A 20,575-nucleotide genomic window follows, 5' to 3' on the forward strand; every position below is an offset into this window, starting at 1 on the left:
GGGATATTCAATGTATGCTTTATATATACATATATATATACGTACACAGTACCAGTCAAAGTTATTTACTATTTTCTACATTGTATAATAATAGTGAAGACATCAAAACTATGAAATAACACAAAACAACTGTTAAAATCCAAATATATTTTATATTTATATTGATTCAAAGTAGCCACTCTTTGCTTCTAAGACAGCTTTGCACACTCTTGGCATTCTCTCAAAAGGTGCCCTTCTTTGCGAGCCATTGGAAAACCTCCCTGGTCTTTGTGGTTGAATCTGTGAATGAAATTCACTGCTTGACTGAGGGACCTAACATATAATTCTATGTGTGGGGTACAGAGATGAGGTAGTCATTAAAAAATTATGTTGAACATTAATTATTGCCCACAGAGTGAGGCAATGCAACTCATTATGTGATTTGTAAATCACATTTTTATTCCTGAACTTATTTAGGCTTGCTGTACAAAAGGGGTTGAATAATTATTGACTCAAGACATTTCAGTTTTTCAATTTCTATTCATTTGTACAAATTTCAAACAACATAATTCTACTTTGACATTATGGGGTATTGTGTGTAGGCCAGTGACACAAAATCTAAATGTAATCCATTTTTAAATCAGACTGTAACACAACAAAATGTGGAATAAGTCAAGGGGTGTTCTATGTTCTAGTATCATAGATTCAAGATTACTGGTATTTGAGACAAAAGTCTCTGTTCCCTTGTTCACAACTTGATTGGCACATTAAGCTCAAGCTCAGCATGTTTGGAATGTCTTATATCGTCTGAAAGCTTCAATTCTTGTTAATATAACTGCACTGTCCAATTTACAGGAGCTATTACTGAAACCCCATGGCTGAAGCTTGTGCTTTAATTTTATACACAGTGCAGGTTTTTACACTACAGCACATACCATATAGTCACGATGGGTATTTTGTCTTCCTGTCTCTCCTTTCCTCCCTTTCCTTGTCTCTGTGTGTGTCTCTCTGCTGCAGATAACTGAGCTGAACAGACGCATGTCGGTCATTGAGAAACTACTGAACCGCCTGGAACAGAAAGTGACGTCCCCCTATGACCAGGTAAAAGGCCTTACCCCTAGAGGCTGTACAAAGAACCATTTTTGGGACAGTGCTCTACACCAGTCGGTTCTAAAGCTCTATGTTTTTCGCTCAAAAGCTCTTTTGTCTCACGAATGTTATACCTGAAAGAAAGGTTCACTCTAACCCTTTGTTAATGAGAGAAGAGGAGCCATATACACTAAAATCTCATGATTAATGGTTTGTCACGCAAGTCTGAGATCATTTTTGCATCGACACCTCCGAGACCTCGTGTCCAAGTCGTCAGTTGCCAGGGGAAAACCAGCAGACCTTTGAAAATGTGTATTAAGTTCAATTCAAAACACTTCACTATAAACAAAGGCAGGCTTTGAGCTTGATTGCTCATTCTTTTTTGCTTCCAAAACGAATCATGCTTTGCCTTTTTGTGGCTAATGCGCTATTACATTAATTATCGTTCAGTAAATATTTTTGTGAAAGCAGGATCTGCAAAGCATCTGTAAAGCATCTCCCGTACAAAGACAAGAAAACATTTGGACGTTTGAAAAATGTTGGCTTCTGGTTACACAACTATAGAATATTATTCATCCCTATAAACATCTGTCAAGAATTGTTTGTAAAATAATAAATCTGCAGTAGGCCTATGTTTATGTAGTTATTACAGTAGTCTATCTGTTCAGCAACCCTCTGATAAATTCAATTTTCCTTGACAAAAGAAAAGTCAAAAATATTTGCTATGATTTATTTAAGACTTTTAGTTTGTACTATTGTTATGGTAATAGTGTCTTCACCTTTAAAAGCAGGATTTTATTGTATTAATAAAGGGGGTTCATACAGTAAGTTTGTGTAGTCCATTGCTCTGTCAGACTGGATTACATTTAATTACTTTTGTGTCTCTGCTTCTTTTTCTATTATTATTGAATTATTTGCCATGCTCAACTCTAAACAAAAATATATAGATGCGTTTTTGACTGGTATAGCAAGTAACGCAACTTCAAACAAGGCAACAGTAACCATGTCGTGCTGCGTCCAGGGACTTTGTTTTGAGGGGGGGAAAAACTAAAGGTAAAAAAACATAGAAATATAATCCATAGATGACAGTTCGCATTCAAGTCAGGACTTGCAGCCATTGCTAGTGTACCCATGAGTTTAACAGTCACATTGCGGGAGTAAGAGGTTCCAAAAGCCTTCTATGGCCACAGCGCAACAAGCTGTATATTTGGCACGCATGCTGCCCAAACTGCTGCCTTTCCGACTAGACATACCAGTAACTACCAAAACAAAATAAAATCACTTGAGTAAATGAGTTATACAAAGTATATGTTATGGTGTGGGGTGCATTTTCCTGGCATGGTTTAGGTCCACTTGTACAATCTATTCCAAGAATTTATCCCAAAATCTATCCCCAAATAAATTAAATTCAAAGGCTCATTGAAGCTGTTGTGGCAGGAGAGGGACCTACGTACCGAATTTCACGACTTTAGGTCAAACGGGGTGAGAGGCCTGACCTTTCAAAGTTAGCATTTTCAATCGCTTGTTATAGCGCCATCATCTGGCCAATCAGTGTAATTTTATAAATGCCGGATCTCTATGTTCAGACGCATCATTCACCCAAGTGCCGTCAAAATTGGTCAGTGCTGTCTGAGATATCACGTGTGACGAACGTACTAATAGACGGAGACAGGTCCTCGGATACTCTGTCCCCTCATTGTGGGGGACAGTAATGCTTTTTTGTCCATAACATAATAAACATTATGCCATTGTGTAATGAAATTAAACAAACAAAATAACCATATTTATAAGTGATGACTCATTTCTCCCCATTCTGTGTTTTCCTAGGGCCAGTCTTGTACTTCTCCCCTGCCCCAGTGGGAGGAGGTGGACCTGGAGGAACTGCAGTTGAGGCAGAAGCTGGACCAGCTGACGGGCAACATCAGTGACAAGGGTCTGTCCTCGGAGGAGGATGAACCCAAGAGGCCCCCATCCCCCAAGGAGAGCCCAGGGTGGGGGAGGCGCCTTAGGGGGGACGTGAGCCCATCCGGGTCCCTCTCCAGACCCTCCTCCAGACCGGGCATCATGATCAGCCCACCCATCGATGAACTGCAGGAGCCCTCTGAAGTACAGGTAGAGAAACGCAAGGGTGACCGACTGGGTTTGCCCTCAGTCATCTTTGGGCCGCAAGATTGTTAGCCCGTCGAGCTAAAGCGAAGGCAATAGCTCAGGGAGCTAACGCAAATCTTTAGGTCTCAAGCAAAGTTACTCATTATATTATTTCACCGAACCACCTCAATTTCATCCTATTGCACACCTCCAATGCACTGAAACCTGACCTGAGATATTTGAGTCAATGGAAGATTTGCATGTAAGTTTACAAAAAATTCAGCACTAATACTCATATGCACACATTACAAACATGCGCACACATATATTGTAAACGAACATGCCTATTGTAGCAAACGCGTCACACCTGCGTTGTGTTATGGATATATAAACTTACTAGCAGAACTTCAATGTACAATTGTAAGGCAACCAGCTGCAATGCTTTTAATTTTTTTGTGAAATCTTGTTGAGAACTCACAATTCTAATGCAGCTAGTTGCCTTATAGTTGTACGTTGAATCAATACATACTTTTTTTGCAGTGTAGGTTTTGCCTTCACTTTTAATCCTGAAGTATTTTAGCGATCTATTCTACCCTTTTTCACTGGATATCATTGGCTGGAGAATAGCTTTTTCAGCCACTTCACTGAAGTGCATGATCAGCCATTATTCAAGTTGCTGAGCATCCCTGTTTACATGTTCCTTCTCAAACAGCTCGTTTCTAACAGATTTATTGAACATTTGGCAGAACAGGGAACATATTTCCTTTAAGTGGTCACTGCTGCAAATTCAAAACTGTTTCAATACAGATTTCAATCATGTTCTCTTGAAAATGGGTTTTTCAACATTTTTTTGACATTTTTTTATTGAAACTCGTTATTATCACCTGACCATAAATTATATTAAAGTGTGATAAGGTGTTTATTCAAACATGTCATTTAACACCCAATGACACAAAACACCAACTTTTTGGAACAGGTATTTGTGTGCACACACAATGTATCTATTCGTTACGTTGTAAAGGCTCATGGGTGAACAATCACCAATCACCACCTTCTTTAAGGAATACCTAGGATAGGATAAAGTAATCCCTCTCACCCCCCCCCCCTCTCACCCCCCTTAAAATATTTAGATGCACTACTGTTCCACTGGATGTCATAAGGTGAATGCACCAATTTGTAAGTCGCTCTGGATAAGAGCGTCTGCTAAATGACTTACATGTAAATGAACAAACATTAAGATGTGAAGCATCAAAATCAAAAACCATGCAACACCTGAAGTTAAAACCATTCAATGTTTTAGGGCAGCCACATCTATTCATTCAAAATGTGAAGCCAGAATGGTGGACATTTTGTGCTCAGATATTGAAGATGCTCATTACTGAACTTCTAAAGCATGTGTTACCTTAGAAACAGAACAGAAGTTCAAAGGTCAGGCGTTACCCTAATAGAGCTCTTTCTTTCTCATCAGCACCTTTTTAGAAACGCGTCATCTGGGTTTGATTCAATGGCTAAAGTAATGTATGAATAGCAACTTAATGAAAAGAAGGACATACATTTACATTTACATTTAAGTCATTTAGCAGACGCTCTTATCCAGAGCGACTTACAAATTGGTGCTTTCACCTTATGACATCCAGTGGAACAGCCACTTTACAATAGTGCATCTAGGTCTTTTAAGGGGGGAGGGGAGAAGGATTACTTTATCCTATCCTAGGTATTCCTTAAAGAGGTGGGGTTTCAGGTGTCTCCGGAAGGTGGTGATTGACTCCGCTGTCCTGGCGTCGTGAGGGAGTTTGTTCCACCATTGGGGGGCCAGAGCAGCGAACAGTTTTGACTGGGCTGAGCGGGAACTGTACTTCCTCAGTGGTAGGGAGGCGAGCAGGCCAGAGGTGGATGAACGCAGTGCCCTTGTTTGGGTGTAGGGCCTGATCAGAGCCTGGAGGTAGTGAGGTGCCGTTCCCCTCACAGCTCCGTAGACAAGCACCATGGTCTTGTAGCGGATGCGAGCTTCAACTGGAAGCCAGTGGAGAGAGCGGAGGAGCGGGGTGACGTGAGAGAACATGGGAAGGTTGAACACCAGACGGGCTGCGGCGTTCTGGATGAGTTGTAGGGGTTTAATGGCACAGGCAGGGAGCCCAGCCAACAGCGAGTTGCAGTAATCCAGAAGGGAGATGACAAGTGCCTGGATTAGGACCTGCGCCGCTTCCTGTGTGAGGCAGGGTCGTATTCTGCGGATGTTGTAGAGCATGAACCTACAGGAACGGGCCACCGCCTTGATGTTAGTTGAGAACGACAGGGTGTTGTCCAGGATCACGCCAAGGTTCTTAGCGCTCTGGGAGGAGGACACAGTGGAGTTGTCAACCGTGATGGCGAGATCATGGAACGGGCAGTCCTTCCCCGGGAGGAAGAGCAGCTCCGTCTTGCCGAGGTTCAGCTTGAGGTGGTGATCCGTCATCCACACTGATATGTCTGCCAGACATGCAGAGATGCGATTCGCCACCTGGTCGTCAGAAGGGGGAAAGGAGAAGATTAATTGTGTGTCGTCTGCATAGCAATGATAGGAGAGACCATGTGAGGTTATGACAGAGCCAAGTGACTTGGTGTATAGCGAGAATAGGAGAGGGCCTAGAACAGAGCCCTGGGGGACACCAGTGGTGAGAGCACGTGGTGAGGAGACGGATTCTCGCCACGCCACCTGGTAGGAGCGACCTGTCAGGTAGGACGCAATCCAAGCGTGGGCCGCGCCGGAGATGCCCAACTCGGAGAGGGTGGAGAGGAGGATCTGATGGTTCACAGTATCGAAGGCAGCCGATAGGTCTAGAAGGATGAGAGCAGAGGAGAGAGAGTTAGCTTTAGCAGTGCGGAGCGCCTCCGTGATACAGAGAAGAGCAGTCTCAGTTGAATGACTAGTCTTGAAACCTGACTGATTTGGATCAAGAAGGTCATTCTGAGAGAGATAGCGGGAGAGCTGGCCAAGGACGGCACGTTCAAGAGTTTTGGAGAGAAAAGAAAGAAGGGATACTGGTCTGTAGTTGTTGACATCGGAGGGATCGAGTGTAGGTTTTTTCAGAAGGGGTGCAACTCTCGCTCTCTTGAAGACGGGAGGGACGTAGCCAGCGGTCAGGGATGAGTTGATGAGCGAGGTGAGGTAAGGGAGAAGGTCACCGGAGATGGTCTGGAGAAGAGAGGAGGGGATAGGGTCAAGCGGGCAGGTTGTTGGGCGGCCGGCCGTCACAAGACGCGAGATGTCATCTGGAGAGAGAGGGGAGAAAGAGGTCAGAGCACAGGGTAGGGCAGTGTGAGCAGAACCAGCGGTGTCGTTTGACTTAGCAAACGAGGATCGGATGTCGTCGACCTTCTTTTCAAAATGGTTGACGAAGTCATCTGCAGAGAGGGAGGAGGGGGGGGGAGGAGGATTCAAGAGGGAGGAGAAGGTGGCAAAGAGCTTCCTAGGGTTAGAGGCAGATGCTTGGAATTTAGAGTGGTAGAAAGTGGCTTTAGCAGCAGAGACAGAGGAGGAAAATGTAGAGAGGAGGGAGTGAAAGGATGCCAGGTCTGCAGGGAGGCGAGTTTTCCTCCATTTCCGCTCGGCTGCCCGGAGCCCTGTTCTGTGAGCTCGCAATGAGTCGTCGAGCCACGGAGCGGGAGGGGAGGACCGAGCCGGCCTGGAGGATAGGGGACATAGAGAGTCAAAGGATGCAGAAAGGGAGGAGAGGAGGGTTGAGGAGGCAGAATCAGGAGATAGGTTGGAGAAGGTTTGAGCAGAGGGAAGAGATGATAGGATGGAAGAGGAGAGAGTAGCGGGGAGAGAGAGCGAAGGTTGGGACGGCGCGATACCATCCGAGTAGGGGCAGTGTGGGAAGTGTTGGATGAGAGCGAGAGGGAAAAGGATACAAGGTAGTGGTCGGAGACTTGGAGGGGAGTTGCAATGAGGTTAGTGGAGGAACAGCATCTAGTAAAGATGAGGTCGAGCGTATTGCCTGCCTTGTGAGTAGGGGGGAAGGTGAGAGGGTGAGGTCAAAAGAGGAGAGGAGTGGAAAGAAGGAGGCAGAGAGGAATGAGTCAAAGGTAGACGTGGGGAGGTTAAAGTCGCCCAGAACTGTGAGAGGTGAGCCGTCCTCAGGAAAGGAGCTTATCAAGGCATCAAGCTCATTGATGAACTCTCCGAGGGAACCTGGAGGGCGATAAATGATAAGGATGTTAAGCTTGAAAGGGCTGGTAACTGTGACAGCATGGAATTCAAAGGAGGCGATAGACAGATGGGTAAGGGGAGAAAGAGAGAATGACCACTTGGGAGAGATGAGGATCCCGGTGCCACCACCCCGCTGACCAGAAGCTCTCGGGTGTGCGAGAGCACGTGGGCGGACGAAGAGAGAGCAGTAGGAGTAGCGGTGTTGTCTGTGGTGATCCATGTTTCCGTCAGAGCCAAGAAGTCGAGGGACTGGAGGGAGACATAGGCTGAGATGAACTCTGCCTTGTTGGCCGCAGATCGGCAGTTCCAGAGGCTACCGGAGACCTGGAACTCCACGTGGGTCGTGCGCGCTGGGACCACCAGATTAGGGTGGCTGCGGCCATGCGGTGTGGAGCGTTTGTATGGTCTGTGCAGAGAGGAGAGAACAGGGATAGACAGACACATAGTTGACAGGCTAGAGAAGAGGCTACGCTAATGCAGAGGAGATTGAATGACAAGTGGACTACACGTCTCGAATGTTCAGAAAGTTAAGCTTACGTAGCAAGAATCTAATTGACTAAAATGATTAAAATGACAGAGTACTGCTGGGGTAGGCTAGCTGCGTTGTTGACACTACCCTAATCAAGTCGTACCGTTGAGTGTGAAGTTTCTACAATGCTGCTTATCGGGAGCTAGCTGGCTAGCTAGCAGTGTTGGTTACGTTACGTTGCGTAGGAGAACGACAATAGCTGGCTAGCTAACCTAGAAAATCGCTCTAGACTACACAATTATCTTTGAAACAAAGACGGCTATGTAGCTAGCTATGTAGCTAGCTACGATCAAACAAATCACACCGTTGGGACTGTAATGAAATGAAGTGAAAAAGTGATACTACCTGTGGAGCGACGCGAATGCGACCGGAATGCGAAAGTTCTATTCAGTAGACGTTGGCTGGCTATTGGCTAGCTAGGAGTGTCTCCTACGTTAAGGACGACAAAATAGCTGGCTAGCTAACCTCGGTGAATTAAGATAATCACTCTAAGACTACACACTCTAAACTACACAATTATCTTGGATACGAAGACAGCAAAGACAACTATGTAGCTATCTAATACTACACTAATCAAGTCGTTCGGTTGAGTGTGATAGTTACTACAGTGCTACGGTAGCCGGTGAACGTATGCTAGCTGCTAGGCAGATAGGAGGGCGACGAAATACGATAATAACGCAATTATCACTCTAAGACTCCACACTCTAAGCTACACAATTATATTGGATACGAAGACAGCAAAGACAACTATGTAGCTAGCTATGTAGCTAGCTAACACTACACTAATCAAGTCGTTCAGTTGAGTGTGATAGTTACTACAGTGCTACGGTAGCCGGTGAACGTATGCTAGCTGGCTAGCTGCTAGGCAGATAGGAGGGCGACGAAATACGATAATAACGCAATTATCACTCTAAGACTCCACACTCTAAGCTACACAATTATCTTGGATACGAAGACAGCAAAGACAACTATGTAGCTAGCTAAGTAGCTAGCTAACACTACACTAATCAAGACGTTCAGTTGAGTGTGATAGTACTACAGTGCTACGGTAGACGGTGAACGTGTTGGACAGATAGGAGACGACGAAATACGATAATTACGCAATTATCTTTGATACAACGACGACTATGTAGCTAGCTAAGAGGAAATTGCTAAGATTAGACAAATCAGACCGTTGTACTATAATGAAATGTAATGAAATGTAATGAAAAAGTTATACAACCTGCAGACCGAAGCGCGGATGCGACCAGATCGCTCCAACCCGGAAGCTTATCATACAGTACATCTAGCCAAGATGATTTTGACTCTAAAACCGCAAAAGCACAAGACGTGTACTGTACTGTATGTGTGACACACTATGCTGGATAGATACATTTTTCAGGATGAATGAAGTGTCTTTCATATCTTAGAATTTGTCTTATCCACCTGTAGCCTTTGGTGAGCAAGTCTAATAGCGCAGTTTCTCTTACCCAGTAAGTGAGTAGAAAAATAATCAGTTGCTACAGGTAGGACATGGACATGTACAAACAGACCAGCTATGACTTCCATAAGGCAATCAGAAGCAAAACGACAGTACAGAGACAAAGAGGAGTCTCAATTCAATGGCTCAGACATGAGACGCATGTGGCAGGGACTCCAGACAAAGATTATAAAGGGAAAGCCAGCCATGTCACGGACACCAACTCCTCTCTACCGGACAAGCTAAACACCTTCTTTGCCAGCTTTGAGGAAAACAACAACGAACCGCCAGTGTGGGCCCCTCCGTTCACGAGAACCTTGTGTGCCGGATCTCTGTGGCTGACGTGAGAAAGACATTTAAGCGTTAACCCACTCAAGGCTGCCGGCCCAGACGGCATCACAAGCCACGTCCTCAGAGCATCTGCAGACTAGTTGGCTGGAGTGTTAACGGACATATTCAATCTCTCCATATCTAAGTCTGTTGCCCCCATTGCTTAAAAATGTCCACCATTGTTCCTGTACCCAAGAAAGTGAAGGTAACTTAAATAAATGACTATCGGTCCGTAGCACTCACTTCTGTCATCAAGGTTTAAAAAAATCTGTTGTTCTGCCCCTGAACAAAGCAGTTAACCCACTGTTCCTAGGCCGTCAATGAAAATAAGAATTTGTTCTTAACTGACTTGCCTAGTGAAATAAAGGTTAAATAAATAAATAAAATGAAGTGTGTTTTGAGATGCTAGTTAAGGATCATATTACCTCCACCTTACCCGACACCCTAGACCCACTACAATTCGCATACCGCCTCCACAGATTCACGGACGACGCAATTGCCATTGCACTGCATACTGCCCTATACCACCTGCATTGCTTGCTGTTTGGGGTTTTAGGCTGGGTTTCTGTACAGCACTTTGAGATATCAGCTGATGTACGAAGGGCTATATAAATACATTTGATTTGATTTGATTTTGACCTCAGGGGATGATGGTAGGCAACAACAACTCTGCCACGCTGATCCTCAACACAGGGGCCCCACAGGGGTGCGTGCTCAGTCCCCTCCTGTACTCCCTGTTCCCCCATGACTGCGTAGCCACCCACGTCTCCAACTCAATCATCAAGTTTGCTAACGATACAACAGTGATAGAATGACTATAGTGGTAGTCCTTGTGTAGCTAGAGGACTCCTAATATCTCCAGGAATGATTTAGACAAACATTTTACTTATCTGTTGTTGTCTTTGTCTATTTGCTAACTAGGGCCATCTACTTTAAGTGCTGTGTCTTTCCAGTACTTGCTGTGTGGACTGCTCATAACTTGCAGATGATTGTTGACACATCAATCAGGATTAAGTGGAAGGGCAATTTGCGACTGTGGTTGTTTTTTAATCAGTGGCTGTATTGGAGGGGGAGTGGTTTCTCCTCTCCTAGGCAATCAGTAATTAGTGGGAGGTGTGCTCTTCACCTCTGTAAGGCAATTATCAATTAGTGTCCCATGTTTTCTTAGTGGCAGCTGTAGGCGGCAGTCATGTCAGTGGCAGTCTTGTCCCAAAACTAAGACGGTTCTGCCGAGTTGTTCTGCGGAGTGGTTCGAGGAAGCTTCACACCACTGTCTCAATATCTTACCTGTCATCTGCTCATTTGAATTCCATACTGTCACTGTCAATTGTCCACTCAAGATGAACATTGTTGTTATCTATTGCCTGCCAGGTGCTCTTAGAGTTCCTCAATGAGCTTGACACCTTGATAAGCTCATTTCCTGTCGATGGCTTACAGCTCTTTGTACTGGGAAACTTCAACCTCCCGACGTCTGCCTTTGATTAATTTCTTTCCAACTCTTTCTTTCCCCTCCTCTTTTGACCTCACATTTTCCCAGTCCACTCACAAGGCAGGCAATATGCTTGACTTCATCTTTACTAGAGGCTGATCTGGTCTCTGATCACTATTTTGTTTCCTTTTCTGTCTCCTCCAACCCTAGCCACTCAGCCCCTACCTAAATGGTCTTGCGCCGTCTCAATCTTCGCTATCTCTCTCTGACTACTCTCGGCTCTTCTATCCTGTCATCTCTCCCTTCTGCTAAATCCTCCCCTCCTTTCTCCTGATTCAACTCTTCAACACTACTCTCTTCCCTTTCTGCATCCTATGTCTCGCACTATCCCCTTTCCTCCCGGACCGGCCCTCCCCTCCTGCTCTGTGGCTGAGTGAGTCATTGCGAGCGTACAGAACAGGGCCGTGGGCAGCTGAGTGAAAATGGAGGAAAACTAAACTTCCTGGAGGACCTATCATCCTTTTACTCCCTTCTCTTCCTCTGTATCTGATGCTAAAGCCACTTTATATCACTCAAAATGTCAAGCTTCTGCCTCTAAACCTAGGAAACTATTTTCCACTTCTCCCTCCTTAATCTTCCACTCCCTCCCTCCTCCCACTCTGAGGATGAATTTGTCAACCACTTTGAAAAGAAGGTTGATGACATCCGCTCCTCATTCACTCAGCCTATTGAGTCCACTGGTCCCACTCACACAGAACTACCCTACGCCTACCCTGACCTCTTTCTCACCTCTCGCTCCAGATTAAGTTCTGCAACTAGTGTTGTCCGGCTGCCCGACAACTTCCCGCTCGACCCCATCCCCTCCTCCAGACCATATCTGGAGACCTTCTCTCATTCCTCTCTTCCCTCATCAACTCACCCCTGACCACTGGCTGCATCCCCTCTGACTTCAAAATGGCCCAAGTTGTTCCCCTCCTCAAGAAACTAACACTTGACTCCCCTGATGTCAAAAACTACCGACCAGTATGTTCTTATTTCTAAAACACTTGCGTGCTTTCTCTGACCAACTCTCTTGCTATCTTTCAGAACTACTGTCTTTCTCTCTTCTTGACCCTAACCAGTCAAGATGGGTCATTCAACAGGGACTGCTGTTCTGTGTCAAAGAGGCTTACAGAGGCCCACACCGCAAAGCTGATTGCCTCCTCTGTTCTCATCCTCCTAGATCTATCCACTGACTTCGACACCATGCCCATTCTAACGTTCTATTGAACGGGGTGGTCCAGAAGCTAATTCCCTGAAATTCTATCCATTTTGCCTCGGGGTTTTATACTTTGTATCGACAGCTCATTCTAATATTTCTACTGCCGTACATTGCATTTTAGTTACACTGTTTATACACACACCGTATATTTATCTATTTTGATATGTACTGCTGTACATATTCTTAGCATATCTTGTGTAAATTCATCCAGTGTATATAAGCATAGATTGCATTTGATTACTGTTAATGCAATTTGGGTTGTTAATTAGATTCGTTCTGACATTTTTTTATTTCTTGTCATTGTTTTTTATTTGTGTACTTGTTTGACATTTTACTGCATTGTTAGGAGCTAGTAAGATAACAATTTTGCTACACCCGCTATAACATCTGCTAAACTGTGTTCTTTATTTGATTTGGATGTAGAGAGTAGTAAAAGGCGCTCAACCAACGTGTTATGTAATAAAAATGTATGAGCACTGAGAAGGAAAAAGAGCAACTCTCACAATTAAAAACATGATACTTTATATGTACACAACTATTAAAAACAAGAAGTTTCGGCCGTTAATGTCCTCTATAGATGTGCAGATGTATCAGAACATGTTGCATAGATGCAGATTGGTTCGTCATTGGCAGAATTGTGTACATAATGCATGTTAAAAGATAGCAATTACGAACAACTAATTCCAGTACAATTAGGTGATGAACATAGCAAGGCCTTCATGTTAAAGTGGATTTTAGGGTAGCCTAAGGTTATATTAATTTGACATCATTCATTTAACGTCCCAATCTTTCTCTGTAGGCCTATTTTTCAACAGGACATTCCAGGAGCCTCCGTGAGGGCAGTTCTCTGCCCCGCTACCGTCCCACCACCACCACAGAGCTGTTTGAGCTGGAAGGCAAGGTGGCGATGGCCGCTGCCACAGTACAGAGCACAGTGAGCGAGGTAAGGGTCAATTTACACTGAGGTCCAAAAGTATTTGGACAGTGACACATTTTTGTTGGTTTGACTCTGTACTCCAGCACTTGGATTTGAAATGATACACCGACTACAAGGTTAAAGTGCAGACTGTCAGCTATAATTTGAGCATATTTTCATCCATATCGGGTGAACCATTTAGAAACCATGCATGAAATCAGCAGAATGCAAGGCAGGTTGACGTGCTCAGAGTGTAGATATATTTACAGGTCTTGGTGATCCAATGGTGAAAGAGCCATATAATACAAAATATACCAGTAGATTTACCAAATATACATGTAACTGACAGTTAGACTTACAGGTTATGTCGTTGTCTTTTGTTTGAATTGTTTACGTGTCCGCTGTGCGGGGGAAATGATAATACAAGCGGAACTACGTAGCTAATACTGTTGTAACGAGGATCCTTATTGTAGCAACACACTTTTGGAGGGAAGGCAATCCTGCGCTGCGTTAGCTAAGTTTTCATGTCATCGGGTGTAGTTCATAAAGGTTGAAGAGTGTATGTTAGGATGAAGTGTGAATTCTTGCCAGGAATAATAAGTGTGAAGTTTGATTTCCTCCCTTCTGTAATAAGCAGCAAATGAGGTATTTTTCCTTTATTCATGTGTTTAATCTGAACCCGTTATAACGCCGGTTAAACTGTTATGTATGTAAGCACTTCAGAGTTATACCAAGCTAATAAGTCACTGGTAAGATAAGGTTGTAAGAGTGTGCTTAACTGTATTTTTCATTTACTTTATAGTTCTCACGGAAGGTGATAATTCTGACTAAAACTACAGAATAAAGCCGCCAGTTAAAATCAAGGAACGGTTGTGCTCGTGGTTACTGAAGGGAGCTACGTGCAATAGCCCGAAATAAATAGCTTGTATCAGGTTTAAAACCATTTCCTATCTGAACGGACACTGGTAAATGGCAAGATGGCACAGCCTCCTCTTGAGAAACCAAATCAAATCTGTCTAACAGGACCTTAATCAGATAGCATACATAAAGGTTGCGTTCCCCTGCTCAGACACTGCATGCATCAACCAATGGTTGCAAGCCATGTCATCAACTGTGTCATTGACTGACCGATTGCTATAACATAGGTGGTTAGCTGATATGTAAAATACCATTTCAGGCATTGTAAGCTGTGGCATGCGTCAGCAACACCTGGGCAGGGGAAAGCGCCCATAAGCAGTTGGCCCATTGGCAAATAATGAAAGTATTTTTTTATTTAACCTTTATTTAACTAGGCAAGTTAAATAACTAGGCAAGTTAAGAACACATTCTTATTTACATTGACGGCCTAGGAACAGTGGGTTAACTGCCTTGTTCAGGGGCAGAATGACAGATTTTTACCTTGTCAGCTCAGGGATTCCATCCACCAACTTTCCGGTTACTGGCCAAACGCGCTAACCACTAGGCTCCCCGCCGCCCCCACCACTACCACCACTAGGCTCCCCGCCGCCCCCACCACTAGGCTCCCCGCCGCCCCTAAAAAAAAAGCTCATTATGTACAACCAGAATGACCGAAACATAGGAGACAGGCAACTCTGACATAACCTGGGAATTATGAACAATGGAAACCATGCGTTGAATTAAATAATCAGAACTTGAGTCTTGAGAATGTTCATGTGCACAATAACATCGCGCCCACTCAGAAATGGTCATTGAAAATGTACTGTATCAACCAAACAGAAACATCTAAATGTTGCAATAATGAAATGTAGATTTACCACATACTGTATGCATTTAAACGTGTGAAAGCAACAACAAACATTTCAACAAGAGAACAGCACGCTTTCCACTGACTAGCGTAACACATTCGCAGGGAGTCAGGCAGAAGGTGATTTTAATAATGAAACAATACAAAATAACAAACAAGAGAAGCATACTGAACGTGAGAGAAATCAATACTGCCTGATGACTGAGGCTTACTGATGTCACGTTCTGACCTTTATTTCCGTTGTTTTGTCATTATTTTGTATGGTCAGGGCGTGAGTTGGGGTAGGCAGACTATGTTTGTTTTTCTATGATTTGGGGATTTCTATGTTTCGACCTAGTATGGTTCTCAATCAGAGGCAGGTGTCATTAGTTGTCTCTGATTGAGAATCATACTTAGGTAGCCAGGGTTTCACTGTTTGTTTGTGGGTGTTTGTTTCCGTGTCTGTGTTTTTCACCACACGGTACTGTTTTGGGTTTCGTTCGTTCCACGTTTATTGTTTTTGTATTCAGTCGTGTTCATGTTTAGTATTTCTTATTAAAAGAACCATGGACACTTACCACGCCGCTTATTGGTCCTCCGATCCTTCTCGCCTCTCCTCTTCAGACGAAGAGGAGGAAATCCATTACAACTGAAGGCTATATGAAGGGAGAGTAATCAGACTGGTGAAGTCCAGGTTTGCTTAACGATGGGGAGCAGGTGTGCGCAATGATGGTTGCCAGATGTGCGCAATGTGGGTTGTCAGGACCGGTGGTTAGTAGACCGGCAACATCGAGCACTGGAGGGAGGAAGCAGGAGTGACAGTGGGAGTTTGGAGAAAGTCTATGGTGCTTCTTCGCCACAGTAATAATTCATTGTAACAACAAATTCCAAATGCACGCTTAATAATTCAAGTAAAAAATAAAAAAAATACATTTCTGTAAATTTTGACATACCAAAAGACCAGTAGGCGTATGCTAGTAATTGTTGCTTGATACCCCTTCGTTGGTGAGCTTGCAAACAGTTAATATTCTTGATCACCAAAACTTTTTGGAACCGCATATTTATTTATTATGGCAATCCTATCTCCCTACAATTTGACGAAATCAGCAATCTTTTCGCTAGCCCACCCGACTTAGGTAAAGTGAAAGGGTTCAATCCATGGGCCAATATTTTGCAAGATTTTTTGCAATGGCGATGCTACGTTGACTCTGTGCCACAAAATTTGTGACAAAACGGTACAAAACCTGGCCAGGTAAATTCAAGTGATCAGTCTCAAGTTAGTCGAGTCTTGATGCTCCAAATTAAGTCTCAAGTTAATAGAAAATAAAATAAATTGAATCTCAACTCATCATATTTGTGACTCGAGTCAAAGTCATGTGACTTGAGTCTTACAACTCTGTATTTATGCCTCTAACTTCCTCACTCATTAATTAGGATTCATTCATAACATATTCTATTCTTATTTACAATAAAAGTGACTCAAATTACTCAATATTATTTACCATTTAATTTACATTGGGCACAAAATAATCTGAAACACAACCAAAACAAACTGCAAATGCTTCCAAGTTTGTAGAGTTACAAACTTGTTGTAGGAATATGGGACCAAATACAACACTTTTGACTACTAACCTGTTGAACTCTGACACCCTCTAGTGAAATGTTCTAAACACATAATATTGTATAGTACCCTCAAAGTACATTTTGGTTTCAAATCTACAAGTCCTACAAACACATGCTTTGAACTGTGGGATTCTGATAAAGGCTCAGAAATAATGTGAATATTACAGTTGTCAAACGTTGAGGGATAAGAGATTTGAAAGTCTAGGTTTGACATAAAATACAAGTGCGTTCGGAAAGTATTCAGACCCATTGTTTTTTTCTACATTTTGTAACGTTACAGCCTTATTCTAAAATGGATTCAATAGTTTACACACAATGTCCCATAATGACAATCCCATTGTGCTAATTTATAAATCAAGAAAAACTGAAAAATCTATTCAAGTATTCAGTCCCGTTACTAACGACTTTATTGAAGCACCTTGGGCAGCGATTACAGCCTCGAGTCTTTTTGGGTATGACACAACAAGCTTGGCACACCTGTATTTGGGGAGTCTTACCCATTCTTCTCTGCAGATCCTTTCAAGCGCTGTCAGGTTGGATGGGGAGCATCACTGCATAGCTATTTTCAGGTCTCTCCAGAGATGTTAGATCGGCTTCTATTCTGGGCTCTGGCTAGGCCACTCAAGGACGTTCAGAGACTTGTCTCTAAGTGACTCCTGCATTGTCTTGGCTGTGTGCTTAGGGTCATTGTCCTGTTGGAAGGTGAACCATCGCCCCAGGTTGAGGACCTGAGTTCTCTGGAGCAGGTTTTCATCAAGGATCTTTCTGTACTTTGGTCCATTCATCTCTCCCTCGATCCTGACTAGTCTCTGAGTCTCTGCCGCTGAAAAACATCCCCACATTATGATGGTGCCACCATCATGCTTCACCATCGTGATGGTGCCAGGTTTCCTCCAGATGTGACGCTTGGCATTCATGCCAAAGAGTTCAATCTTGGTTTCATCAGACATGAGAATCTTGTTTTTCTTGTTCTGAGAGTCTTTAGATGCCTAAATTCCAAGCAGGCTGTCATGTGCCTTTTACTGAGGAGTGGCTTCCTTCGGGTCAACCTACCATAGAGGTCTGATTGGTGGAGAACTGCAGAGTTGGTTGTCCTCCAGAGAGGAACTATGGAGCTCTGTCAGAGTGACCATCGGGTTCTTGGGTTCTTGGTACACCCCCCTCTAGGAAGAGTCTTGGTGGTTCCAAACTTCTTCCATTTAAGAATGATGGAAGAAGTTTGTGAACCCTTACTCACCTCATTTTGTTATAGCATCTTTGGGTCGACAGATCACCGGTAATTGAAAAACGTGAATAAAATCGTAAATATATCAATAATACCACACAAAACATTTTCTGATAGTGATTTATTGATACAGATGGCGCGTGCAGGCAGTCAATCACGTAACCTAAACAATCCAAGATGGCGTAGCAGTCGGACGTCTTGTCGTGTCGTGTCCCTTGTATATTTCGTTTTTTTACATATTTTTCTTCGCATATCTTTTAAAACATTTTGCTAAACCTCAACTTCGAAATACTCTCCTGCAACCCGCCTCACCCAATGTAGGGCGGATCTGCTTTTTTTTCTAAAGTACTTATATTTACTTCGGATCCGGAACCCCTCAACTGAAGCTAGCCAGCTAACTACCAGCAAAGCATTGCTAGCGGTCATCAGCTAACTGGTCATCAGCTAACCTTTAGCTCGGAAAGCTCTCGCCAGTTCGAACAACGCGACTCTAACCAGAGCATAACGGACCTATTATTATTTTTTTTTTTATCCCCGGATTCCCACCGCAAACGGAACATTTTCAGCTGGATCTTCACAACTAGCTAACTAGCTAACCGCAACCCCGGATGATTACTCCTGGCTAGCGTTTCCATCCACTTAGCTTGAAGCTAGCCCAGCCAGAGCTCCTGTGCTACCACCGAAGCATACTCCTGGGCTACAATATCCGGACCCACGACCGGTCTATCGATGTCACCGCATGAAGAGGCATAAACAGACTCACCCCATCGTGACGTCCCCCAAAGACTAACTTTCTGCTTGCTTGCTAATTCGGCCTGCTAACTGCTAGCTTGTTTAGCCCCGGTCCGCTAACTGCTACCTTGCTCAGCCCCGGCCTACTAACTGTTAGCTTGTTAGCACAGGCCTGCTAACTGTCTGAATCGCTGTGTCCCCAGCCAGCCCAACCACTCACTGGACCCATATTTACTTTCAATCTCTTTTCGATTTTTAATTCGATTATACCTTCCGGTAACCTGCCTCACCCAATGTGATACGTAATCGGAATTATTTTTAATTTTTAGAACACATTCAAGAACCTCCAGAAGCTAACCAGCTAACTAGCTACAAGCTATTTAGTCATTGTTAGCCACTGCTAGCGGCTTTACCTTCTGCACAGCCAGACAGTTTTTTTTTACCTGGATAATACTCGCCAGTCCCATCCACCGCTGCCCCCTGGACACTGATCACTTGGCTACATAGCTGATGCATGCTGGACTGTCCATTAATCACGATACTCCATTCTGCTTGTTTATGTTTTATCTGTCGGCCCCAGCCGCACTCAGGCTCTGTGTGTAGTTAAACCGACCCTCCCTGCCTAGTCAACGCCATTTTACCTGCTGTTGTTGTGCTAGATGATTAGCTGTTGTTGTCTCACCTACTGTTCAGCTAGCTCTCCCAATTCAACACCTGTGATTACCCTATGCCTCGCTGTATGTCTCTCTCAAATGTCAATATGCCTTGTATACTGTTGTTCAGGTTAGTTATCATTGTTTTAGTTTACAATGGAGCCCCTAGTTCCACTCTTCATACCCCTGATACCTCCTTTGTCCCACCTCCCACACATGTGGTGTCCTCACCCATTACAACCAGCATGTCCAGAGATACAATCTCTCTCATGATCACCCAGTGCCTGGGCTTACCTCCGCTGTACCCGCACCCCACCATACCCCTGTCTGCGCATTATGCCCTGAATATATTCTACCATGCCCAGAAATCTGCTCCTTTTACTCTCTGTCCCCAACGCTCTAGGCGACCAGTTTTGATAGCCTTTAGCCGCACCCTCATACTACTCCTCCTCTGTTCCGCGGGTGATGTGGAGGTAAACCCAGGCACTGCATGTCCCCAGGCACCCTCATTTGTTGACTTCTGTGATCGAAAAAGCCTTGGTTTCATGCATGTCAACATCAGAAGCCTCCTCCCTAAGTTTGTTTTACTCACTGCTTTAGCACACTCTGCTAACCCTGATGTCCTTGCCGTGTCTGAATCCTGGCTCAGGAAGGCCACCAAAAATTCTGAGATTTCCATACCCAACTATAACATTTTCCGTCAAGATAGAACCGCCAAAGGGGGAGGAGTTGCAGTCTACTGCAGAGATAGCCTGCAAAGTAATGTCATACTTTCCAGGACCATAGCCAAACAGTTCGAACTACTAATTTTAAAAATTACTCTCTCCAGAAATAAGTCTCTCACTGTTGCCGCCTGCTACCGACCCCCCTCAGCTCCCAGCTGTGCCCTGGACACCATTTGTGAATTGATCGCCCCCCATCTAGCTTCAGAGTTTGTTCTGTTAGGTGACCTAAACTGGGATATGCTTAACACCCCGGCAGTCCTACAATCTAAGCTAGATGCCCTCAATCTCACACAAATCATCAAGGAACCCACCAGGTACAACCCTAAATCTGTAAACAAGGGCACCCTCATAGATGTCATCCTGACCAACTGGCCCTCCAAATACACCTCCGCTGTCTTCAACCAGGATCTCAGCGATCACTGCCTCATTGCCTGTATCCGCTACGGAGCCGCAGTCAAACGACCACCCCTCATCACTGTCAAACGCTCCCTAAAACACTTCTGTGAGCAGGCCTTTCTAATCGACCTGGCCCGGGTATCCTGGAAGGACATGGACCTCATCCCGTCAGTTGAGGATGCCTGGTCATTCTTTAAAAGTAACT

General features: G+C 44.2%; 1 protein-coding gene across 3 annotated transcripts in view; it reads left to right on the forward strand.

Moving 5' to 3' along the window:
• LOC115130201 (melanophilin-like) overlaps positions 1–20,575 on the forward strand; it is a 124,214-nt gene that overhangs the window by 87,714 nt on the left and 15,925 nt on the right. For all 3 annotated transcript variants that reach the window (XM_029661136.2, XM_029661216.2, XM_029661306.2), the window contains 3 exons: positions 997–1,080; positions 2,896–3,180; positions 13,156–13,299. In XM_029661136.2, the coding sequence (XP_029516996.1) occupies positions 997–1,080; positions 2,896–3,180; positions 13,156–13,299 (513 nt within the window). The remainder of the gene's footprint in view (positions 1–996; positions 1,081–2,895; positions 3,181–13,155; positions 13,300–20,575) is intronic.

This window comes from Oncorhynchus nerka, linkage group LG1 (genome assembly GCF_034236695.1).
Source record: "Oncorhynchus nerka isolate Pitt River linkage group LG1, Oner_Uvic_2.0, whole genome shotgun sequence".
NCBI lineage: Eukaryota > Metazoa > Chordata > Actinopteri > Salmoniformes > Salmonidae > Oncorhynchus > Oncorhynchus nerka.